This window comes from Telmatherina bonti, assembly GCF_933228915.1.
Source record: "Telmatherina bonti genome assembly, chromosome: 14".
NCBI lineage: Eukaryota > Metazoa > Chordata > Actinopteri > Atheriniformes > Telmatherinidae > Telmatherina > Telmatherina bonti.
This window is the reverse complement of record NC_136612.1, coordinates 8,314,677-8,340,302: the sequence shown is the minus strand read 5'-3', so window position 1 is coordinate 8,340,302 and position 25,626 is coordinate 8,314,677. Positions and strand designations below refer to the sequence as shown.

The 25,626-nt window shown below is 44.2% G+C and overlaps 2 protein-coding genes across 4 annotated transcripts; both read left to right on the top strand.

Moving 5' to 3' along the window:
• Window positions 1–3,057: 3,057 nt before the first annotated feature.
• On the top strand, window positions 3,058–14,940 carry LOC306765978 (serine/threonine-protein phosphatase 4 catalytic subunit B). Its single transcript, XM_079253529.1, has 9 exons — window positions 3,058–3,192; window positions 3,753–4,022; window positions 7,172–7,223; window positions 7,298–7,348; window positions 9,071–9,172; window positions 11,717–11,890; window positions 11,972–12,098; window positions 12,179–12,368; window positions 13,256–14,940. The coding sequence occupies exons 2-9, from the start codon at window positions 3,913–3,915 to the stop codon at window positions 13,383–13,385; spliced, it is 936 nt and encodes a 311-aa protein (XP_079109655.1). The 5' UTR covers window positions 3,058–3,192; window positions 3,753–3,912; the 3' UTR covers window positions 13,386–14,940.
• A 1,118-nt stretch (window positions 14,941–16,058) lies between these two features.
• On the top strand, window positions 16,059–25,396 carry aldh3b1 (aldehyde dehydrogenase 3 family, member B1). Of its 3 annotated transcripts, none has more exons than XM_079252266.1 (10): window positions 16,059–16,086; window positions 16,846–17,060; window positions 17,271–17,381; window positions 17,979–18,099; window positions 20,569–20,654; window positions 20,746–20,827; window positions 21,819–22,211; window positions 22,819–22,985; window positions 23,062–23,161; window positions 25,141–25,396. In XM_079252266.1, the coding sequence occupies exons 2-10, from the start codon at window positions 16,899–16,901 to the stop codon at window positions 25,326–25,328; spliced, it is 1,410 nt and encodes a 469-aa protein (XP_079108392.1). In that variant the 5' UTR covers window positions 16,059–16,086; window positions 16,846–16,898; the 3' UTR covers window positions 25,329–25,396. The 3 variants fall into 3 exon arrangements, with proteins under 3 accessions (XP_079108392.1, XP_079108393.1, XP_079108394.1); XM_079252267.1 differs by lacking the exon at window positions 16,059–16,086 and adding an exon at window positions 16,142–16,258; XM_079252268.1 differs by lacking the exon at window positions 16,059–16,086 and adding an exon at window positions 16,162–16,258 and having other exon boundaries at window positions 16,855–17,060.
• The last annotated feature ends 230 nt before the right edge of the window (window positions 25,397–25,626 follow it).

The following is a 25,626-nucleotide window of genomic DNA, read 5'->3' as shown; positions in this document are numbered from 1 at the left end:
CTTACCCTACCTTACCCTACCTTACCTCACCTTACCTCACCTGACCTCACCTGACCTCGCCTGACCTTACCTTGCCTTGCCTTACCTTACCTCACCTCAGGTAATCTTAGTGTAGCTTAGCTCACCATGTTTGGTACAGATTATGCAGAGATGATTTGGTACAGACGTTTGGGATATTTGCCTGTGATGGGAAGTTTTCCTCATTCCAAGGAGGAGCACGATGATGTCTATAAGGATGTCTGCTTAAATAAGGACTTTTCTGACTGTAAACGACCATGAACGGATCGATCAGGTGACTTAGGGTAGGTTGATATCAGGACACTCCACTACATTTGGTTTGATTGGGAACACAGTTCTGATTCAGATCTTTTAAAAAACGTGTTTTACTCTCCTCCAGAGAAAATATGGCGCTGCATCTGATCCTAGTGGTCTGGTTGATCGGACTTCTGTCAGAACTTTGACTTTGACTGTGAGCTCCTGTCCAGAGCCGTCTATTGTCCCACATGCGTGTTTACCAGTAATGCAGGTGTAGACTGTGTACTGACCCATAATGCACTTTGTTTTGTAGTCTACTTCCTGTATCTGTCCGCTTGAAACGTGCCGAGACCTGCGTTTGTAGTCAGACCGAGTCCGCTTCTTTGATCCGAATCAGAGTTTGTTTCATATTTCTCCAAGCGAAGCGGACTTTCTGAGCAAACGGACTCGGATTCGGATCAGACAGGCTGATGTGAATGTGCCTTTAGAGCGTGTGGGACTTACCGTCAGCTGATTACTGACTAACCTGCTGCGACTGGCACCCACTTTTTTTTCTGTCTTTGGGACAGTTTGCTGATAAATGAGGGTGCAGATTAACAGTTTCATGATGCCTTTCTGTTTAAATCAGATGGTTGATTTTAAAACCTGACAGTCTGTTGCTTTTCTCTTTAAATAATTTTTTTAAGACGGGTAATTTAATGAAGTGACCAAAAAAGCCTTCCATAAGTTTGTGTCTCAGGGAAAAAGGTTGTTTCTGTTTGGATCAGTATAAGTTTATGTTCTATAGATGTGTGGAAAACAACATTTAATGAACTTTTAATGATGCTGAATATTCCTGAACATGTAAAATAATGGATTGTGTGGTTTAGGTGAAACTGCTCTGTGAAAACAGAAGCAGGATGTGTGTGTGTGTGTGTGTGTGTGTGTGTGTGTGTGTGTGTGTGTGTGTGTGTGTGTGTGTGTGTGTGTGTGTGTGTGTGTGTTTTTTTTTTTTTTTTTTTTTTTTACGTCCAGATTCCCACTGACAGTTTAAGCTCCAGATGATGCTACTGGGATTAAATCATTCCTTCTTCTTGTATATCAGAATGTTCATATAAATAAAGTTTGTTTGTTTTTGTTCTTTGGACTCTTTGTTCTTTGTAAAGTTCAAATAAAATAAAATGGTAAAAACAACTTGGCTTGGCCTTCGCTGGTTGAGGTCGACTTGTTTATGATATAAAACCAAACGTTGGACTCAGACTGGAAACCTGTGCAGGTCTGCTGACCTCTCACCTTACTGGGACAGACCACGGGCCCCTCGACACTGAACTGGAGTAAACCATCTGGAAAATTAATAATTTGCTTCATCATTTTCATTTATAAAATAAAAAGCTCCACAGATGCAACGTAAGAGTTCCTGCAGAGTTTAATGAGCTGCTGTAGCTGCTGTCTGACAGGAAACATGGAGACCATGTTCTGGATTATAAAACTCCTCTAAGGAGGTCTTCAGCTCAGAGTGGGACAAGACACCAATTATTCCTCATCTCCACATGAACATTAATTACAATGTTCAGGAAACAAACCATAAAAAATGTTGCGTTTTAAAATGTGAAAAGTTGGAAATGATCAGAGAATTTAAAGACAGTGGTGTCTTTCTAGACTTGTCTCTTACCTTCATTAAAAACATAAAAACACATCCGAATATACAGCTGGACACATCTGGCTTAGCTCTGAATCTGGGGAGGATTTATTCTTGTTCTATACCAAGGTGTCATTGTGGGCTGTGACATTTGGAAAAGGACTTGCAGCCATAACAAGCTTCAGGATGCCAACATGAAGTTAGAAAAAGGTTTATTACCAGTTATATCTGCAGAGTCCAGGATGACGCAGCTTTAACTCCTGTCTCAGCTCATTTTTATCGAGAGTTGAGACAAAACTCTCTCAGGTAAGTATGGATCTCAGTCATAAGACCTGCATGTGACGATGCATTAACAGAATGCACGTGAGATGCATGTGATGAGCAGAGTGCAGGATTGACAGAAAACAGACATGATGTAATTCCCTCCTTCCAGATGACACTGTGTCAAAACGAAAGAAAAATGTAGCTAAACAAAAACAAACACATGAGAGCCAGCTGGGCAAACTCTGTTAATACTGGACCTTACATTCATCTCTTATATAAGTTCATTTTTATGGAAATTACCCTTATTTAAATAAATGAAAACATAATAATTGAAGTGAATCTTTGGTTTATTTATTTCTTAAATAAAAACATGTTTTTCCCCGTGTGAGTGCATATGTGTGTGCAGAGGCGCCATTTGGGGGGAGGGAGTTAGGAAGACTCTAAGGGCCCCACGACTTCATAGGGGCCCAAAAAGATGTACAAACTATATAATGAAACCTTCATTAAAAATAATAGATACTTTTTTTCAAAGGTTGTAATAAAATATATCAGTAATATAAACTGATAAACCATTTATCATAAAATAACCTAGTTAGATGCGTGGTTTAAATAAATAAATATACATAAATGATTTATCAGTTTATATTACTGTTATATGTTATTACAACCTTTGAAAAAAGTATTTATTGTTTTTAATGAAGGTTTAATGATTTTCTTCTATAGTTTCTACTTCTTTTTGGACCCTAACTTTTCACCCCATATGGCGCCTCTGTCCCTGTATGATAACATTAATCACTGAAAACGGAGACAATGGGACTTTTGCCACTCGGCGATTTCCGGTGAACTTCGGTGAACTTCGGCTTTCGACCGCACGGTGACGCGCCTCGGGACGGGAGCGAGCATTGCGCGCTCCCTGCGCCGGAAGCTCCAGTGTTGATGAGAGCAGCAGGAGCGAACCGGCACAGACGGTACCGGGGGGAGAGGAGCCGGGGAACGAAAGAACCAACAATCCACGGAACGAAGCATTGATATGTGTTCACCAGACTCCTAAACCGGTAACTTTTCCTCAGACTTTTGTTTAACCCAACTGTGCGCGAGGATTCTGTGTGTTGGCAGCATTAGCTTCGTTGCTAATGAAATTAGCCGAGAGGCGCTTGCAGCTCTGACGCCGTGTGTAAAGTTAACCTCTGATAAAAGCGCTAAAATTCCCTTTTAATCCACTGAACCCTACGTGTTATAATAGTTCACAACTAACCTAACATGTGTGTGTATTTTATATCAACTGAGAAGCTCTTATTTTAACTTTAGAGGCGGATTCCCGAGCCTAAAGTTATGAAAGAACCATGACGTCGTTAGCGGTGATGTAAGCTAACATGCTAGCAGCTTGCTCCAGCTAAGCTACGCCCCAAGGCCTCAATTTTCTGCTCAAATATCTCATTTCCAGGTGTTTTAGTGTCCTACATTGACCAACACGCACTTCATCTCGGCTTTAAGATGATTTTACTATTTTTTATGGTGAAATCAGACGAACTAGACACACAGATTGTTTTATTACCTGCCTGCTACAGTCATGTTTAGTTGTTCAATATCATTGCATTTTTTCTGCTGTCCACAGTACCATCATTTGAACACCCTGAAGATCAAGAGTTCACGGGCCCCAACTACTCTTTTGGAAGGACACTCTTTCTTTTTTGGTGTGTGTGTGTGGGACTGAGCATAATAAGTGAGCTGGTGTGTGAGGAGTGTGTGAACATAGTGTCTGGCCAGCTCTCTCTATGTGTGTGACAATGGGGGACATCAGTGACCTGGACCGGCAGATAGAGCAGCTCAGACGCTGCGAGCTCATCAAGGAAAATGAAGTCAAAGCGTTGTGTGCTAAAGCCAGGTAATGGATCTGATTTATTCTATTTTACCTCTTAAAACATCGGTTAGAGATGCAGCATAAACACTGGTTTCTGTGCAGCCTCATCACAAATGTGCTCATGCAACCTAACAAGCTCTGAGGACAGTACACTTCATCCATTTCCTGAAAAATATGGATGGAAATTATTCAGAAATACGAAGGAACTGCATTCCTAAGAGGGAAGATGTTGGTCCAGCCTCTTTAGTGTAAAACATGATCACACCATCAGGACATGCAGTTACCAGGGGTCCTGATTTGATTTGGCTGGGAATGCTGAGAAATTTCCCACCATCCTTTAGGAGTGAATGCACCTTTAGATACAGAAGAATGGTCAGATTTTAATGCTTGTTTCAGCAGTAAATGCTTTAAAGGGTTGGTTCTGCTAAATGTGTCAGCTCAGAAAATTTTGTCTTTTTATTTTTTTTTTAATACTGAACCTGGTGAATCAAGCATTCCCACCTGCTGCTGATGTCTGGAAAACATTTACTAATATTCCCAGAACATATAAGTCTGTGTCTGATCTCTGGTATTAGTTAACAATAATTCATAAACAAAGAATAAATAGTTAATTTATTAAGAAAGTTTGTGACAGCTAACGCACGTTTTAGCTCCTGTACACATCCAGTGATGATTTTGAGCCTGAGACATGTTTTAGTTCCATCTCAGCCTTCAACACTTTACAGTACATTTGCTTATAATGGTTGTTTCCATTCCATTTTTTCATTGTTTACCCTGCAGACAAAGCACCAGATACGGCTTTAGATCAGACTTAAGCTCTATGATACAGTTTTAACTCCAACAGAGACTTGCGAGTGTTGGCATTGTGCTGTTTCCTCATAGTTGTAATGAAAGATGGGAGGTTGATACGAGCTGAAATGAAACAGTGATGATGTTTCCTCCTCCTGGACCTGGACAGATGAGCATAGAGCTGATTGGCAGATCAGGCTAAAAAATGATGTTGGTGCAGCTTTCTTTGAGGTGCGATCTACTTTCTGATCCTCTGAGATATGTCAACATCGCTTCCTCTTACGTTTATTCAGTCACATTAGTACAAACATAACATTGCATAGTGGATGAAAGCTCCCAGGCTGGAGCGAAGAGCTGAAGCTCTGTTTAACAAATTAAGCTGCCCATCAACATGTTGGTTTTTTTTTTTTGTTTTGCTTTAATTAAAGGCAAACAGAAAAAGAAGTTGTCAATAAACAGTCAAATGAAAGAATAATAAAGCAAGATCTACAATATCACAAAATCGTAACAAATATTTCACGAATGACTCTCAAAAATCATCTTTAAAACCAAAAATTTACCATAAGTTTTTAAATGTACATCAGCATCACTTCATGATGAAACTCCAACAACAGACATACGTCTGCTTTTATTGCTTTTTGGCTTTTGGTACGTAAACATGCCGACACCCCTTAAGTTATACGTTGTCTTGGAATAAAAACAGCCTGTTTGCTGGCTGGAAGTAACTTTTATTTAGCTCCGTACTGTGTTACATTATTTTATAATACACCAAATCAGTCATTTTAAAGTGTGATTTCATAAACAGCAGGTGAGTTAGCGCATAATAATCCACCTAAATAATCCATTCGTCTCGTTTTTGTAAAAGAAATCATTGCATTTAGTGGTTTTGTCCGTCTTCATACTTCCAGACAGTATATGTAAGGAAGTCTTAGTGAACATATTTAAAGGTTAGAGTTTGACATATTTCATGATTTGTACAAGAATCACGATCATCTTAGAAATCTTTAATATAAATTAACATGTTTTTTCCATGTTAATTAACAATCAATCAGAAATAAGACATAAGATATTGCATTCAGGCTGTAAAGACAACTTTATTCTCACATTTATTTGTCATCATTTCAATCATTAAGCTTTCCATGACTTCATCAACAGCTGTGGTATCAGAAACCTGATACTTGGAAGTCTTTAACGCCACTCCAGCCCCCAGTTTTTCCATCCTGGTAACATAAAACAACGCAGTTGCCAGACCATCATTCTGCTGTAATAATGCCCAAGAAGACAAGTAAAAAGATAAATAAAAACATAAAAATTAAATCTATTTTAAAATAGATTAATTTTATTTATTTTAAAAAAAAAATTTTTTAAACCAAAAAATTGATTTAAAATTGTGAAGCAAAAGATCCCGCCATTCAATTTTCCCACCCCTGTTATATTTATCCAGTCCTTTTGCACGTCTTATCACAACCACCGTAGCCTGCTCGGTACCGTTTAACCGCACAAACACATTTCCATTTTATCCTTCGAAGGCTCTGGCAGCTGTCTCAGCAAGTTTTTATCAAATGTGCTTTTATATACACGTCTGTATCCTCGAGCTTTTTAGGCTCTCAGCATTTCAACGTCGTGCTTTTCGATAGTAACCTGGACAACGGTGGCAGGTGGGTCGTTCTGGCCTCATGAGGGAGAACATGACAAACTGAAATCTGTTGGCTCAAAGTGAAGGTTCATGCTCTGGAACACACCTGACTCAGACAAGTTCTGCACATGTCTGCTACATACACACTGATATGAATCAGGTGTGTTGCAGCAGGGGCACTTGGAAAAAGTGCAGGACACTGGTCCTCCTGGACCTGGATTGGGGATACCTGGTCTGGAATGTGTAGCTCCTCAGGAGGTGCATTTTCCCCCAGATGTGGACCAGCTGCGGCTGCAACGCTGCAATAACTGTGATGGGTAGTAGCCACGCCTCTGATGATGTCATCAGCACAGGAGGTCCGCTCCAGGTCGTCAGACCTTTGTTCCAGCAGTTCAGCCTTCTCATCAGTCATTTTGTTTCCATTATTGATTTGAACTTTCAAGAAATTAGTTGTATTGGGATTTCTTCCAGTTCCTGACCTGGCTCGTTACCTGTCGTCATATTTCCCAAAAAACCACTTCTAAATACAAAAAACTTCTTTAATAAATCCTTTTCTGTTACCAAAGCTCAGTGTGGACCCAGGAAACCTAAAAATATCCAAACAAAGGGAAACAGAAAGGGACCGAACCATCAACACCACTTTGGTTTTCTCTGTTCTCTAAAAGAGCGCAGAGGACATGTAGCAGCAGACTCCCTGACTCGGTTTGAACACACCACTAAATCCTGATCTCATGTGTGTGTCTTTCAGAGAGATTCTGGTTGAAGAAAGCAACGTTCAGAGAGTAGACTCTCCTGTCACAGTGAGTAGCGGGGACACGGTTGGACCAGCGATCAGTAAGCAGTGTCAGACATGTTTGTCTTTGTTCTCTTGCAGGTATGTGGAGACATCCACGGTCAGTTCTATGACCTGAAAGAGCTCTTCAGAGTAAGTTTGGAAATGTGTGTTTCCTGTGTGTTAGCAGTTTGTGCTGCAGTCATGTCCAGAACACCGTCCCCATGGAAAAGACAAGGAGTGTTGACCCCCTCCACGCTGCTTTTTCCAGTTTCACAATTCCTTACGGATTATTCCCAACGTAGAGTGGGATCTAAGCCAGACTAAGACCCATTCTCAGTAACAGAGGGTGAATCCACATCAGGATAGTCCGCTAGACTCGGTCCGACTGGGGACTTGGCTCGGTTGTAGGGGTGTGTATCATAGAAATCATCATATGAAAGATGGACGGGGCCTCTTGTATGACTTAGCACACGGAGCCTTAAAAGTGAAGCCTATGTGGAAGTGCATAAATCTGCAGTTCCCCCTCCATCCACTAGGGGCTCCAAAACAGCAAATCCCCATAGATTCCTGTGTTATAAAGACCAACTTCACAGCAGAAATAAACATGTTTACAGCAGAAATAAACATGTTTACAGCAGAAATAAACATGTTTAAACCATTTTAGATTCAATAGGTCAGGTTTACCTTCATGATGGGGGGGGGGGGGGGGGGGGGTTCTAACTCGTCCGATTAGAAGTAATTTAGGGGGCGTGTCCTTTTGATTGACAGGTACCCGATCTCCCGCTTCAAGGAAGAATGTAGAACAACCGCGGTTTTTAGCCGGTTAACAACGTGACTTAGCTTTAGCCTGCTTACCTCCGTTAGCTGGTTAGCTCCTGTTATCTCCGGGTTAGCTCGGTTAGCTCTTAGCTACAGAAAGCTCGGAGTTTGCTCGATGTCAATCATCCACCATGGTGCTCACAGCCCCCCTCTCAGCTCCACCTCTTTGCCCATATCTGTATTTTCTGGGTGAGATGACACGGATGCCCCTGCCAAGATGGCGATGGTAGGAACCGGCCACCGAGCTTCCATTCAGCTCTTCAGAAAGACGTTATGGAGGCTCCGCCCATCTCTTTACATGCTGTCTATGGCAGGGGTGTCAAACTCCAGTCCTCGAGGGCCGGTATCCTGCAGGTTTTTGTTGTTTCTCTCTACCAACACAGCTGGTTCAAATCAAATGGATCCAGGAGCTTCTCGTCAACCTATTTATGAGTGTTGGTCAGGTGTGTTAGAGGATGGAGAGAACAAAAACCTGCAGGAAACCGGCCCTCTAGGACTGGAGTTTGACACCTGTGGTCTATGGGGTGTATCCATCTGGAAGCGGCTTTCCGAGCAAACGGACATGGATTCGGATCAAAAATCCCAATGTGCACGTGCCCCAGAATCCCAAAAGTTGGCCCGGTAGTTTTTGCAAGCGTGATGCAATAAACACACAACAGGCGGCGTGTCCTGCAGATTTCACCGTGTCTGCTTTCCTCTGCGAGCGGAAAATCTGGAGGTTTGCCCAGTAAACGTGTTTAATGGACCTCACGCTTCTCATCCGGACCAGTCGTCATGTAGATCCACTAAAAGTTCTGCTTCTGGTCCAGGAAGTTCTGGTGCTGATCCTGCGGGACATGTTGGATGAGATTGATCTCTTCTGATGTAAGTTTACTTCTGCAACTCCGTGTGAGGAGTCCGTACTGCCAGGACACGCTAACTGATGATGTGAAAACCGTGTTGATGAGCGCGAGGACGAGTTAAGCCTGACGGGATGCGTCCTGCGATGTGACAGAAGGTGTGACAACGCTGACATGATGGCTGAAACGTGGCGTCTGAACTCTCCACATGCAGGTCGGCGGAGACGTTCCAGAGACCAATTATCTCTTCATGGGGGACTTTGTGGACAGAGGCTTCTACAGTGTGGAGACTTTCCTTCTGCTGCTAGCGCTCAAGGTAAGCACCAACACTCCTCGGTGTTTGCCAGCATGCATTACACCAGCGCTTCTCTAGCGGGGCTGCACGCCCCCCCTCTGGGGTACTTAACACACAGCAGGAGGTCTGTGAGAAAATAAAAATAACAACACACCGTATTTTTGCGATCATAAGGCGCACATAAAATTCGTTTATTTTCCCCTAAATAGACAGCGTCTTATAACGGTTCGCCTCATGTGTGTACCAAGTTCCAAAATCTGTAAATGTTGTTGTGTGACTTTGATGAGCACTTCGCTTGACAGACTGAGAGCGTTTCCGATATATAGATAAAAGACAGACGTAAAAGTTCAGCATGAGAACGTTAAAGGGGGAAGTGGGGACGTGAAAGAAGACGCAAAAGACATGATCGCAGTAGGTATATAGGGCCGGTATGTGCATTATGCAAGTAACATTGGTGTGGCTAATGACGCCTTATTAAAATGGCTCCTGCAAAGAGATGCGCAAGCTATCAGCTACGCGGACAAACATGGGAATCAAGCAGCCGGGAGAGAATTCAAGATTAATGAATCCATGGTTACCAAGTGGAGGAAGCAGGAAAATGAGCTTCGCCAAGTCAAGAACGCGAAGCAGAAACAAGGTGAGGTGGCCCGTATTGGAAGACCGACTCGAGCCGATCCGGTTTGACGAAGGAACTCCAACCGCTGGACATTGGTATAAACGGGGCATTTAAAGTGAAGTGTGAACGGCGTGGGAGCGATGGATGACAGATGGCGAACATAATTTTGAGGCAGCGCCAGGCGAGTTACGCCACAATTTGTGAATGGATTGTGGACGCTTGGGCTAACGTGTCTGCTTCCGCTGTTGTTCGAAGCTTCGCAAAAGCCGGCAACATTTATGAGGAGCCATACGGCAACGAGACTGACTTTGACAATGATGAGCAGGAACCCGGCGTGTTCGATGGAGAACCAGCCCAGCTGTTCATGTCGGATACAGAAGATGAGGACTTTGATGGATTTGTGAATGAGGATTGGTCAAAAAAACAACTACATGACAACATTGCTAAATTCTTCAATAAAGTAAAAATGAACTCAGTTTTTCTTCCACTGCTTTTTTTAAAACCCACACAAGCATGTTTTAAGCTAAAGTACCGGTATGTTTTACCATGCCTGCACCCTAAAATCTGGTGCGCCTTATGTATGGGTTAAATACAGAAATGGCACCTGTAACTAAAACTGCACCTTTTAAACCAGTGCCCCTTATGGTCGTGAAAATACGGTAGTACCCATGTAAAATTTACTCAACACAACTTTATTTATAAAGCACTTTAACGCAACACCAGCTGCAACGAAGAGCTGAACAAAGAAGTAATACGTTAAATATCTATAGTTATATCTGAGTCATAGAAGTCAGAGGAACAAAACATAAAACAATAAAATTAAATCAGAAAAGTAAAAGTAATAAAAACAGTCGATCAGAGAAAATAAGAAAATGTATAAAACTGGGTGAACAGGTCATAAAAATGTGTCTTTAGGCGAGTCAGGAATGTGGATTCTCTAACCTGTAGCGGAAAGGAATTCCACAGTTTAGGAGCAGCGACTGGGAATGCTCCGTCCCCGCTGAGACCGCGGTACCTCCAGAAGGAGCTGATCAGCTGATCTGGGTCACCGGGCTGGCGAGTAGAAGCAGCTAAGAGACGTAGAGAGGGGCCAGACCATGTAGGCACTTCAATAAAACAACCTTAAGATTTATAATGTTAATTTAGCATTTTTATTCCGACCAGGCTTTTAATCTTAACACTAAGATACAGGATTCATGAACATGTGTGATTTCTGTCCGGAGGGGAAACGGAAGAGGACGTCTTCAATATCGTTTACACGTTTTCCACGACGGTCAGTGTTAGGTAGGCGTGGGAAATCAAATCGGAAATCTGGATTTTTTTGCTTCGCAATTTTAAAATCAATGTTTTTGTTGAAAAATCTAGTTTTTTTTTCCAAATAAATACAAATAATCATTATAAAATTGGTCATTTCTATTGTTTTTATTAAACTTTTTCCGGTCTTCTCTGATATTATAGCAGCAGAATGGCAGTCTGCTTACTGTGGTGTTTTCTCCTCAGTGACATGAAGAAAAATGACAAGCAAAAGAAAGTTTTGTACATTTTTTGTTTTTAAGTCTACAAAAATCAGCAATTTCAAAGAATCGTGAGAATCGCAATTTAAATCGAAACGACACCCAAACAAATCTGAATCGAATGGGAACCACGGCTTATCGCCACAGCCTGAGTGTTTAGTGATGAGAAAAGTTTTGCCGTCGCTTCATCAGTCAGTCATCATGTTTAGCGGTCATTATGTTGCAACGTTTCCTTTCTAATGTTGGAAAGTAAATGTTTCTAAATCTCCATGGTAACACAGCATTGTTTACTTCTGTTTACTACCATGAAGATTCGCATTGGTTATGTAGGACTTGTCTGAAAAATGATTCCACATCAGATACAATGTTGGAAAAGTTTAAGCCGCTTTCTGTGGGTGTTGTGCACCCCGCCTCATTCCCGTCTTCCCTCCTCAGGTGCGTTATCCAGACAGGATAACCCTGATCCGGGGAAACCACGAGTCCCGGCAGATCACCCAGGTTTACGGTTTCTACGACGAGTGCCTACGCAAGTATGGCTCTGTGACGGTGTGGCGATACTGCACGGAGATATTTGACTACCTGTCCCTCTCTGCTATCATCGATGGAAAGGTGAGATTTCCCTCCCAGCATCTGCAGGCTGAACCTGCTCACATCCGTCAACCCTGATGCTTCATCCTCTGCATCTTTCAGATCTTCTGCGTGCACGGCGGTTTGTCTCCCTCCATCCAGACTCTGGACCAGATCAGAACCATCGACAGAAAGCAGGAAGTGCCCCATGATGGGCCCATGTGTGACCTTCTATGGTCAGACCCTGAAGGTACCGGCATGCTTATGTCTTCCTTCCAGCGACGAGGCGTGAACGTGTTGTTGTCTAACCGCTGTTGTTGCTGTCTGCAGACACCACGGGGTGGGGGGTGAGTCCCAGAGGTGCTGGCTACTTGTTTGGGAGCGACGTGGTGGCTCAGTTCAATGCCGCCAACGACATTCACATGATCTGCCGAGCACACCAGCTGGTCATGGAGGGCTACAAGTGGCACTTCAACGAGACTGTGCTCACCGTGTGGTCGGCACCCAACTACTGCTACAGGTGGGTCCCCTGACCTTGGTTTTACCCAGTCTTTTCAGGTCCAGAACCAACATTTTCCTGCCATCTGGATTGAAACTGAAGGCAGCTGCACCTTGTTGACCTCCTAACAGCATCCCCATCATATACCGTATATGAAAAATGGCCGTTGCCTCAGCCTTAAAAGTGAAGCCTATGCAGAAGTGCATAAAACTGCAGTTCCCCCTTCATCCACTAGGGGTTCCAAAACAGAGCGAATCCCCATAGACTCCCATGTTAAAAAGACCAACTTCACAGCAGAAATAAACATGTTTACAGCAGAAAAAACATGTTTACAGCAGAAATAAACATGTTTACAGCCTGGTACAAAAATACATTTTAGGTTTAATAGGTCAGGTTTACCTTCATGACAACTGCGGGGGGAGTGAATTTTTTTCAAACTCGCCCGTTTAAAAGTAATTTAATCTCAAAGTTCGGCATATTTAGGGGCGCGTCCTTTTGATTGACAGGTACCAGATCTCCCGCTGCAAGTAAGAAGAACATAGAACAACCGCGGTTTTTAGCCGGTTAACAACGTGACTTAGCTTTAGCCCGTTTACCTCCATTAGCTGGTTAGCTCCTGTTATCTCCAAGTTGGCTCGGTTAGCTCTTAGCTACAGAAAGCTCGGAGTTCGCTCGATGTCAATCATCCACCATGACGCCCACAGCCCCCCTCTCAGCTCCACCTCTTTGCCCATATTTGTATTTTCTGGGTGAGATGACACGCATGCCCCTGCCAAGATGGCAATGGTAGGAACCGCCCACCGAGCTTCAATTCAGCTCCTCAGAAACCTACGGGTGACGTCACAAAGGCTCTGCCCATCTTTTTATACAGTCTTTGGTCACCACCGACTCTGTCTCCTTCCAATCAGGTGTGGCAACGTGGCGGCCATCTTGGAGCTGGATGAGCATCTACAGCGAGAATTCATCATATTCGAGGCGGCGCCGCAGGAGACCAGAGGCATCCCTTCCAAGAAGCCAGTAGCTGACTATTTCCTGTAAGATGTGTGTGCAGGACGCCATGATGTGTTGAAAAGTTGCTACCATTTCACAGCAGCCACCTCCATCCTGTGCTGGATGACTCTGAACTCTCAGCAATCTCACAGAAAACCCCAAAACCCTAAAAACCCCTAAAAACCCAAGTCCAGCTCCAGCCTGAAGAGCCGGATTTCTGCTGCACCGCCCCGACCTGACCGAGCAGGTGGACAAGCGAGGCAGGTACTGGGCGTACGACTGCTGTCACTTCCCCTCTGAAGGCCGCCGCCAACTCACCGTTGTCCCGATGTGTAGATACAAGTCACCACGTTTTTATTCTAGGCTTTTAGTTTAAAAACACATTTACTTCTGTTTAACTTGTCTGGTTAAATAAAGGTTTATTTTGAAACATTTACTTTATCTAACCAGACGAGTTAAAGGATTAACTTGTGTTTAACTAGTCTGGTTAAATAAAGGTTTATTTAGAAACATTTACTTTATCTAACCAGACGAGTTAAAGAATTAACTTGTGTTTAACTAGTCTGGTTAAATAAAGGTTTATTTAGAAACATTTACTTTATCTAACCAGACGAGTTAAAGAATTAACTTGTGTTTAACTAGTCTGGTTAAATAAAGGTTTATTTAGAAACATTTACTTTATCTAACCAGACGAGTTAAAGAATTAACTTGTGTTTAACTTGTCTGGTTAAATAAAGGTTTATTTAGAAACATTTACTTTATCTAACCAGACGAGTTAAAGAATTAACTTGTGTTTAACTCGTCTGGTTATATAAAGGTTTATTTAGAAACATTTACTTTATTTAACCAGACAAGTTAAAAGATTTAACACGATTAACTTGTGTTTAACTAGTCTGGTTAAATAAACGTTTGTTTAGAAACATTTACTTAATCTTAACTTGTCTGGTTAAATAAACTTCTGTTTAACTAGTGTGGTTAAATAAACGTTTGTTTATTAGAAACATTTACTTTATTTAACCAGATGAGTTCAAAGATTAACTTCTGTTTAACTAGTCTGGTTAAATAAAGGTTTATGTAGAAACATTTACTTTATTTGACCAGACAAGTTAAGATTAACTTCTGTTTAACTAGTCTGGTTTATTTAGAAACATTTACTTTATTTATAACCAGACGAGTTAAAAGATTTAACACGATTAACTTGTGTTTAACTAGTCTGGTTAAATAAAGGTTTATGTAGAAACATTTACTTTATTTAACCAGACGAGTTAAAAAATTAACTTCTGTTTAACTCGTCTGGTTAAATGTTTATCTAAACACATTTAAAAGGAGATTTTTTTTAATGTGCAGCTGTGATGTTTGGGTTTAAAATTTTTCAGGAATTCCTTCACTGCATACGACTCTGGTTTTGTATATTGTCCATCAGGATAACCCCCCCCCCAAGCCGCCGCCCCCACCGTGCAACATATTTCCAGGAGTTCAGCACATCACCAACCCACAGAAATGTCTCTGCATCCACCATCTTTTCTCTTAATTCCTTTTAATCTGCTAATCTCTGTAGGTCTGTCAGTTTTGATATTGTGACAATAAAGTTTTTGTATCAACACTCATTTCTTCCTGTGATTTAATGACACTCATAACTAATGTTTAAAAAGGTGTCAAACATACGGCCCGGGGCCGAAACCCAGCTCACCAGAGGCTCCAATCTGGTCCATAGAATGAATCTGGGAAATGTGAAAATATTAAATTTTATAATAAAAGTAACAAATATTTAATGTGACTAATAAGTAACTAATACTTGTTAGGATAACTTGTTCCATCTTTTTGACTTCATAAATGTAAAGTCAGTTTGTGTGATGAGGTCATTGTTCAGGTTACCAGGACTACTACACACGTATGTGGAAATTAGGCCTGTGACGATATGCTTTTGTCCCGATTCGATTACAATTTTTTTTGGGTGCCAATTCAATTTAAATTGCGATTCCCACAATTCTTTGAAATTGCAGATTTTTGTAGATTAAAAACAGGAAAAAAAAATGTAAAACCTATTTGAAATTTTTTTTTTTTTTACAAAAAAAACTATTTTAAAATTTTGTAGTAATAAATCCCGATTTTCAATTTTATTCCCCCACCACTAGTGGAAATGTACACGTATGTACATTTAAATCATTTTGGTAAACTGGTCAACCTTTCATAATTCAGCTGGGAAACTAAAATATTAAAACAGTATATTTTGTTTTGTGGTGGAATAATCCACGATCCCACAATGCAGTCTGGTTGTCCTGGGATCTTCTCTACAAAAACAGATTTGTTTATCCATAGAACAGGTTCACAATCAATACAATGATCACCTGCAGCCGGGGGAGAAGTAAGCCGGTCCGGTCCGGTTCTGCACTTAAGTACATTTTAAAACTGACAGACATTTATAGTGAATCTTGTTCTACATATAATTTGGGGCATTGTTAAATCTTATTTCCCTTTTTAAAAAATAAGCATTGTGAGACAACTTATTTGGTCCTTGAGCAGGGATTTGTGCGGGTTTAGTCCTGGATTAAAAACATGTTTTAGAGACGGCTCCACACCAGAAACTGGAATAAAAAAGCCGGTTCGATCTGATCCCGTCCCAGAAGTCTCACATAACCAGTTTGGACTCGTTTTTCCAGCTAGACGGGAGACTTTCAGCTCCCTGACCGGCTGAAAGGAAGCGGGATCGGCACCCGGAAACGACGGAGAAGCGTGGACTCGGCTACAGGTACCGGAGGTCCGGGGTTCTGGGTCACAGCGGGGTTCTGGGTCACAGCACGGTTCTGAGGGACGGGTTGGGATCCGGAGGGAAAAGAGCGGTGGTGGCTTTAGATGAGTCCTGGGGGAGGAACAAACTGTCGGGCTGAGAAACTCTTGAGTCCAATTTCTTCCGTTTTAAGGTACACAGCTGATGGGCACGCGCTGTTTGTCTGTTTAACCGCGTGGCGCGCGTGACTGCGTGGCTTTGCTTGGCTCTGCGTGACATGGGTTTATTTTACAGACTCACACCGGAATTTGATGAAACCTGTCAAGTTCTGGATTTTAAAATGAGGGGACTTGTCTGGAAACCGTGGTGGGAGTAGGAGAGAGGTGCGCGCGCATTGTTTCCATGTGGGAAATGAAGTTATGTGGTTGCTTCCTGCGTGTTTATTCCACGCAGGGGGGCTTGTCTCCTCTTATCGGGGTATTTTCATCCAATATCACAATACTGGAGATTAACGGAAAATAAAAAAGAACGGCGGGAAAACTACGGTAGTTTTCCGGCCAAAACTGGAGACCTGACAGCTATGAGTTTATGTCTGTGGAGTGCTTAGTCGTGATCGAGTCACGTGATGCTTGAATTTAATTTGAAAAAGGTCCCATATGCGTTTTGATTCATTTAAAGCATATTTCCAGAGGAGCGCGCGCTCCTTTAGCTGAGTCACGGGGCGGTCCCGGGGTGTCTTCAACATGTCATCCCAGTAAACCTGACTCTAAGCTCTGTCAGTTCCAGCAGGTTTCTAAAATCCACATCAGGGTCTCTGCGATCCAAGCCAGGACATGGACACCCAGAACCAGGTGGTGGACCGGCTGCGGGCAACCTTCCGGTCCGGAGTGACACTTCCAGTGGAGTTCCGGATATCCCAGCTGAAGCAGCTCATGGCCATGCTCAAAGACAACGAGGAGCAGATTGTTGATGCTCTGCACCAAGACCTGGCCAAGGTAAAGGTCACGTGTCCGACATGCCGGGACACATTCCTGGGAATTCCACAGATGTATTCCACCACAGAAGCCAGAGGGTTGTCTGTGTCCTCCTGGTCATGCGACGACAACTCTGATGGGATGGTGAACTGATGTTTGATGCGCTCATTGTACCGCACAGATGTCAGGAAATCCTAACTTGCTGTCCTGGTTTGTGTTCCTGAACATCAGCCAAAGTTCGAGGCCATCCTGGCTGAGATTGACATATTGACCAACGAGCTGCATTACGCCATCACCAACATTGGCAGCTGGGTGCAGCTGGAGTATGCAGCCAAAAACCTGGTGGGTCTGACAGTTTAACATAAGCTTGCCCTTTAGGTTGTTTTTATTTACTGTGGTTGAGAAAACTGTAACAATAAAATACACAATTTAAGCTTTGAATTAATAATTAACTGTGTCATTGACCCTTAAAACTCTGCTAGATCTGCAGTGTCCCAAATCATTATGATCTTCTCAGGATCAGTAATGTGTAACTCTGTGATGGATGGTTTACTCTTTAGATTCATATCTCATCCTGGAGGTTTACAGTCCTGCTTCAAAATGTTGTTTATTCAGGGATTCTAGATGGTAAATCCACAATTGTCCATGGTAACACCATTATTGATCACATTTCATCCGAAAAAGATCACTATTACTACTATGCTGCTAAGAAACCTCAGAAATAATGATTACGCTACATCCTGTCAAACTTAACACCAATCAGAGAGCTTAAATTGATGGGAATGTTGGATCATGATCAGCCAATGATCAACAAGTGCAGGCACTTTAATTAATTACGCAACACTGTAGTGACATATTTCACAGCTTTCATCACTAGATGAGGGTGGAACAACTGAAATATTAAGTACAAGGAGTATCATGTCCTGTCTTGTTTTTCAGGCCACAAAGTTAGATGATTGTTTTATTCGGAGGGAACCTTTAGGAGTGGTTCTGATCATCGCGCCGTGGAATTACCCCCTACAGCTGCTCATACTGCCCATGGTCGGGGCCATCGCTGCAGGTATCTGGAGTTTTTTTATTTAATGTTGGATACAGTCAGGTAGGATCATTTTAAGTTTTCACATTGACAATAATACATAGTACAGCAGGGGTGTCCAGATTCAGTCCTGCAGGGCCGCTGTCCTTTTTCATGTATCCCTGTTCCAACACACCTGGATCTATTTAATGGAAGCCAACAGCCAATGAAGTTCTGCACAATGAGTGATGCATGCATGTTCATCAGCGTGGGAAGAAACACCCACTTCCTGTGTACTTCATTGCGACCAACCTTTAGTACCGGGTCAGACTTCCTTTTTCTTAATACAATAAATCCAACAAGGTGGAAACATTCCTGAGAGTTTCTCCATATTGATGTGAAATATAACACAGTTGCTGCACATCATGATGAGAATCCCCCGTTCCACCTCATCACCATGAGAATCTCCCGTTCCACCTCATCATGATGAGAATCTCCTGTTCCACCTCATCATGATGAGAATCTCCTGTTCCACCTCATCACCATGAGAATCTCCCGTTCCACCTCATCACCATGAGAATCTCCCGTGCCACCTCATCACCATGAGAATCTCCCGTTCCACCTCATCACCAAGAGAATCTCCCGTTCCACCTCATCACCAAGAGAATCTTCCGTTCCACCTCATCACCATGAGAATCTCCCGTTCCACCTCATCATGATGAGAATCCCCCGTTCCACCTCATCACCATGAGAATCTCCCGTTCCACCTCATCATGATGAGAATCTCCTGTTCCACCTCATCATGATGAGAATCTCCTGTTCCACCTCATCATGATGAGAATCTCCCGTTCCACCTCATCACGATGAGAATCTCCCGTTCCACCTCATCACCATGAGAATCTCCCGTTCCACCTCATCACCATGAGAATCTCCCGTTCCACCTCATCACCAAGAGAATCTCCCGTTCCACCTCATCACCATGAGAATCTCCCGTTCCACCTCATGATGAGAATCCCCCGTTCCACCTCATGATGAGAATCCCCCGTTCCACCTCATCACCAAGAGAATCTCCCGTTCCACCTCATCACCATGAGAATCTCCCGTTCCACCTCATGATGAGAATCCCCCGTTCCACCTCATCACCATGAGAATCCCCCGTTCCACCTCACACCATGAGAATCTCCCGTTCCACCTCATCACCATGAGAATCTCCCGTTCCACCTCATCACCATGAGAATCTCCCGTTCCACCTCATCACCAAGAGAATCTCCCGTTCCATCCCGTTCCACCTCATCACCATGAGAATCTCCCATTCCACCTCATCACCATGAGAATCTCCCGTTCCACCTCATCACCATGAGAATCTCCCGTTCCACCTCATCACCATGAGAATCTCCCGTTCCACCTCATCACCATGAGAATCTCCCGTTCCACCTCATCACCATGAGAATCTCCCGTTCCACCTCGTCACCATGAGAATCTCCCGTTCCACCTCGTCACCATGAGAATCTCCCGTTCCACCTCGTCACCATGAGAATCTCCCGTTCCACCTCGTCACCATGAGAATCTCCCGTTCCACCTCATCACCATGAGAATCTCCCGTTCCACCTCATCACCATGAGAATCTCCCGTTCCACCTCGTCACCATGAGAATCTCCCGTTCCACCTCATCACCATGAGAATCTCCCGTTCCACCTCGTCACCATGAGAATCTCCCGTTCCACCTCGTCACCATGAGAATCTCCCGTTCCACCTCGTCACCATGAGAATCTCCCGTTCCACCACGTCACCATGAGAATCTCCCGTTCCACCTCATTACCATGAGAATCTCCCGTTCCACCTCATCACCATGAGAATCTCCCGTTCCACCACATCACCAAGCTGCTCTGCTGGATGTAGATCTGGTGACTGTGGAGGCCGTTGGAGGACAGTGAAGTCATCGTCATGGTGGAGATGATGTGAGCTTTGTGACATGGTGCATCATCCTGCTGGAAGTTTCCATCAGAAGATGCTACACTGTGCTCAGAAGGGATGGACATGGTCAGCAGCAGGACTCAGGTAGACTGGTGGTTGGTCCCCTGTGTACCAACATGACATGGATTAAAGTGGGACCAGAAAACCTCCCCCCCCACCATTCCACCAGCAGCAGCCTGAAGCGTTGATCCTGACGGCAGGATGGATCCATGTTGTCATGATGTTTCCAGCAGATTCTGATCCTACCATGTGAATGTGGAGCTGAACTGGAGACTCATCAGACCAGCAACGTTTCTCCATCTTCTATTGGGGGATGGGGAGAAAAAACCCCTACAGAGCTGGAAGATACTGATAAAAAACTTTATTATTACAGAGATCTTGTAATCAGACTTCATGTCTGGTGTGTAAATGTTGGGTCACATCAAGGCGTTCTCGTCTCCTGACAAATGAAAATATTAAGTGTTTTAGTTTAGAGTATATTTGGTTTAAAAACCTGAAGAAACGCTTCCAGCCTGACGTCCAGTTGATGTGTCTGACCAGGAAACTGTGTGGTCATCAAACCTTCAGAGGTCAGCCAGGCCACTGACAGTCTGGTAGCTGAGCTCATCCCAAAGTACCTGTCTAAGGTAAGATCAGCAGTTTGTTTCCACTCCAACTCTCCGTTTGAACTCTGGGTTTTGGGATGAGTGTGTTCAGCTTCAGATGCTGCTTCCACAGGACTGTTATGCAGTGGTTCGAGGTGGAGCAGAGGAGACAAAGGCCCTCCTGGAGATCAGGTTTGACCACATCTTCTACACAGGTGAGAGATGGATGGGTAAATGGATGAATGAATGGATGAACAGGTGGAGGGATGATAAATGGTTGGATGGATCAACAAATGGACAAATGGATGGGTAGTTGGATAGACAGACAGTAGAATAGATTGTTGTAATGTTCTGCTCTCTGGTCTTCCAAGAAAGAGGATTTCCTCCTATTCTTTCATGACTCGGCTGCATGAGTTCTGACGAGGACCAGAGGGTGGGAACTGTGCGCTTCAGGGTTGATTTTAAGGTTCTTTTAGTGGTTCATAAAAGTCTAAATATTCTTGTTCCGTCTTATTTATCTGACCTGATTTTAGATGATCAGTCCTCGCGGACCCTGACGTCCTCTGATACCGACATTTTGGTCATTCCCAAAGTCGGAACCAAAACTTATGGGGAGGCGGATTCCTGTGGCGGCGTCTTCTGTGGACATGGGTGGGCTGGCTTCTGGTGTGAATGGATCCCCAAGATGTCGTTTTCTAACAGCAGCATCGAGCCAGATGTTTTATACCACTACTCTTTTATACCAACATCCAGTTAAGAGGCAGTAATGAGGGATGGGAGTTCATGGAAAATGGGGTAGGGTTAGGTGTGAGGAGTGAACATGTACTGTATTTGTGTGTGTATTAGTGATTGTGTGTGAAAGGAAACTATAATGACGTGTGTGTTTTTAAATTGTTGTATGATCGAGCCTTGAAATTTTTTGAAGGCTTTTATGTCTACATTCTTTTCATACAGTAATAAATGTTGCCTTGTGCATGAGATACAATATCTGATTGGGTGGGTGGGTTAATCAGTCGATGGATGGACAGATAGATGGTTGGGTGGGTCGATGGATGGATGGGTTGAATGGATGGAAGACGAATGGACTGACGGTCGGAAGGATGGATGATTGATAGATGGAAGGATAACAGATGGATAGATAGATGAATGAAGGATGGATGGAGTTAGTTCCATCCGAATTCTTTGACCGTCCTCTCTGTCCTTCAGGGTGTCAGGCTGTGGCCCGTAGCGTGGTACAGGCGGCCTCGGTCTACCTGACCCCAGTGACCTTGGAGCTGGGTGGGAAGTGTCCCTGCCTCATATACAATCAAGAGAACGTGGCCGCCGCGGCTCACCGGCTGGTCTGGTCCAAGTTCTTCAACGCCGGCCAGAGCTGCGTAGCCCCGGACTATGTGGTGTGCTCCACAGCCACCAGAGACGCCCTGCTGCCAGTGATCCGCCAGGTTCTGGAGAAGTTCTATGGCACCGAGCCGCAGAAGAGTCCCGACCTATCCCGCATTGTGTCGCCCCGACACTGGACTCGTCTTATGGGACTGCTGGGGAAGACCAGTGGGAAGGTTGTAATTGGAGGGGAGTCCAACCAGGAGGACAAGTACATCGGTGAGTCTGGGATAACATTGTGTCAGCTGATATGAATTTCTTATGCATTTCACATTTAAACTTTTCATCAGTGCTTTCTGAAGAGTGACAGATGTTCAACCACTGCAGGTCTGATGAGGCCTGATGTGCTGAAAGGTTTTGTTAAAGACAAGTCTCCGTAAGAAATGTAAACGGAAGCAGAACCTTATCAGGTTATCTTTCATTTCCAGGAGAAGATAAACAACATATCAGACGATGAAACTGAGACATTTTACCACTTGATGGAAAAGATAACCCTCCTCTAGTTGTTTCTGACTTGTTCCAGTTACTTTTCCAGCCTTTTGTTGCTCCTGTTGCAACTTTTTTCCAACATGTTGCTGCATCAGATTCACAATCTGTCACAAATCTTATCACAAATGATAAAATGTTTCAGTTGTTTATGTCACTGTATTTAGTTCACGCAGCGCTCTGACCTCTCTGGGGTTGGGGTTTTATATCCATAATAAATTCTACGAGGATAACTATCCACTTGTCTGCTGCAGTGATATTAGCTTAGGTCAAGTTTAAGTTAAACTGGGTCAGAAAAGCAGGATTCAGTGCTTTGCTTCCTTCTTTATGGTCTCTGTAGCTCCCACAGTGGTGGTGGACGTGGCTGAGGATGACGCCCTGATGAACGAGGAAATCTTCGGCCCTATCCTTCCCATCCTCACTGAGGAGTCTGTTGAGAAAGGCATCGAGCTGGTGAACAGAAAAGAAAAGCCTCTGGCTCTCTACGTGTTCTCTGACGACTCCTCGGTAGGACCCCCACCCCGCTGGTCTCAGCTTGTAGATATGTTTGTTGCTTTAGTGACACTCTCCTTCCTTCATGAAGGTGGTGAAGACGGTGATGGGGAAGACCAGCAGCGGAGGATTCTGTGCTAATGATGGAATCATCCACATGGCTCTTCCTAGTCTGCCCTTCGGAGGTGTCGGTACGTGTTTTCTTGTGCTGACACGGATCAGACACATGTTCACAGAAAAAACAACTTTTCCAAGTGTTGCTAGAAAACCTCTGAGCCAGGTTTATTGATTAGTATAATGATGATCCCAGATCCTGAGAGAAGGACTACAGCTCTGGACACTCGGACTGTAGAAGCCTTCCGTTGCAGGGACAAGGAATTCCAGTCTGTCAGACTCATCCAGACTAGTTTAATGTGTTGCTGATGGTAAGACTGACTGCAGTCACACTTAACCTCTTCATTACAGGGTCTATTTGTCTTTGTCCTGCCGGAAAGGACGTCCTCAAAATAAGCTAACTATATCTCCACACGTGTTACTGTGTCAGAGTACACACCTGGACCTCGACAGAAAATGGAAACGTAACGAATTTCAGTGTCAACTAGAAGAAAGCAGCTCAGTTCATCAAGAAACAAGTAAAGTAGTACCAGGAAGAGTAAAGTAGTACTATGAAGGAGTAAAGTAATTCAAGGAAGGCATAAAATAATCTTAAAAATTACTTAAGTAGTCCTAAGAATAAGTTAAGTAATTACAGTAATAAGTCAAGTAGTACTGGGAATACTATGCCGCAGATCGTCTACGGTAGGAATCTGACTGTCGGGTGACTGCCAGATGTTCGGCCGCAGATCGTCTACGGTAGGAATCTGACCGTCGGGTGACTGCCAGATGTTCGGCCGTAGATCGTCTACGGTAGGAATCTGACCGTCGGGTGACTGCCAGATGTTCGGCTGTAGATCGTCTACGGTAGGAATCTGACCGTCGGGTGACTGCCAGATGTTCGGCTGTAGATCGTCTACGGTAGGAATCTGACCGTCGGGTGACTGCCAGATGTTCGGCTGTAGATCGTCTACGGTAGGAATCTGACCGTCGGGTGACTGCCAGATGTTCGGCTGTAGATTGTCTACGGTAGGAATCTGACCGTCGGGTGACTGCCAGATGTTCGGCTGTAGATCGTCTACGGTAGGAATCTGACCGTCGGGTGACTGCCAGATGTTCGGCTGTAGATCGTCTACGGTAGGAATCTGACCGTCGGGTGACTGCCAGATGTTCGGCTGTAGATCGTCTACGGTAGGAATCTGACCGTCGGGTGACTGCCAGATGTTTGGCTGTAGATCGTCTACGGTAGGAATCTGACCGTCGGGTGACTGCCAGATGTTCGGCTGTAGATCGTCTACGGTAGGAATCTGACCGTCGGGTGACTGCCAGATGTTCGGCTGTAGATCGTCTACGGTAGGAATCTGACCGTCGGGTGACTGCCAGATGTTCGGCTGTAGATCGTCTACGGTAGGAATCTGACCGTCGGGTGACTGCCAGATGTTCGGCTGTAGATCGTCTACGGTAGGAATCTGACCGTCGGGTGACTGCCAGATGTTCGGCTGTAGATCGTCTACGGTAGGAATCTGACCGTCGGGTGACTGCCAGATGTTCGGCTGTAGATCGTCTACGGTAGGAATCTGACCGTCGGGTGACTGCCAGATGTTCGGCTGTAGATCGTCTACGGTAGGAATCTGACCGTCGGGTGACTGCCAGATGTTTGGCTGTAGATCGTCTACGGTAGGAATCTGACCGTCGGGTGACTGCCAGATGTTCGGCTGTAGATCGTCTACGGTAGGAATCTGACCGTCGGGTGACTGCCAGATGTTCGGCTGTAGATCGTCTACGGTAGGAATCTGACCGTCGGGTGACTGCCAGATGTTCGGCTGTAGATTGTCTACGGTAGGAATCTGACCGTCGGGTGACTGCCAGATGTTCGGCTGTAGATTGTCTACGGTAGGAATCTGACCGTCGGGTGACTGCCAGATGTTCGGCTGTAGATCGTCTACGGTAGGAATCTGACCGTCGGGTGACTGCCAGATGTTCGGCACTAGATCGTCTAGGGTAGGAATCTGTCTTTTGGAAGTTGCAGCTTCTCTTACTTCCTCTCTGATTGCTTGATCTTTGCCGGTCCATCCAGGAGCCAGTGGTTGGGGCAGCTACCACGGCCGATGGGGCTTTGAGACGTTCAGCCACCGGCGGGCCTGCATGCTGCGAGGGTGGGCAATGGAGAGACTCAACGGCCTGCGATATCCACCGTACACTGAAGAAAAACTGACGTGGCTTCGGTGGACTACCTCTCCTAAAACCAGCTGCTCTATGATGTAAAGCCAGGCAGGGAGTGTATGTCTGTGTGTGTTTTGATGTTTTTGTCTGGTCTGAAAGTGTACTGTTTTCCGCATCCATATGCAAAGTTTGAGGTGTGTGTAGAGGTCCACAAACCAAGGGACTTTGGGAATAATAAACACTTTTTTAAAAGAAATTCCAGGTGTGTAGAGAAGTCCTTGTTGTCCACCTGCAGACCTGTTCCTCCATCCAGAGTTAAACTAACCTCTCCGGCTGGGTCCAGGTCTGGATTCTGGTTTGGATCCTTCCTAGTCTGACCAGGTTCTGCCCAGCTGAGGCA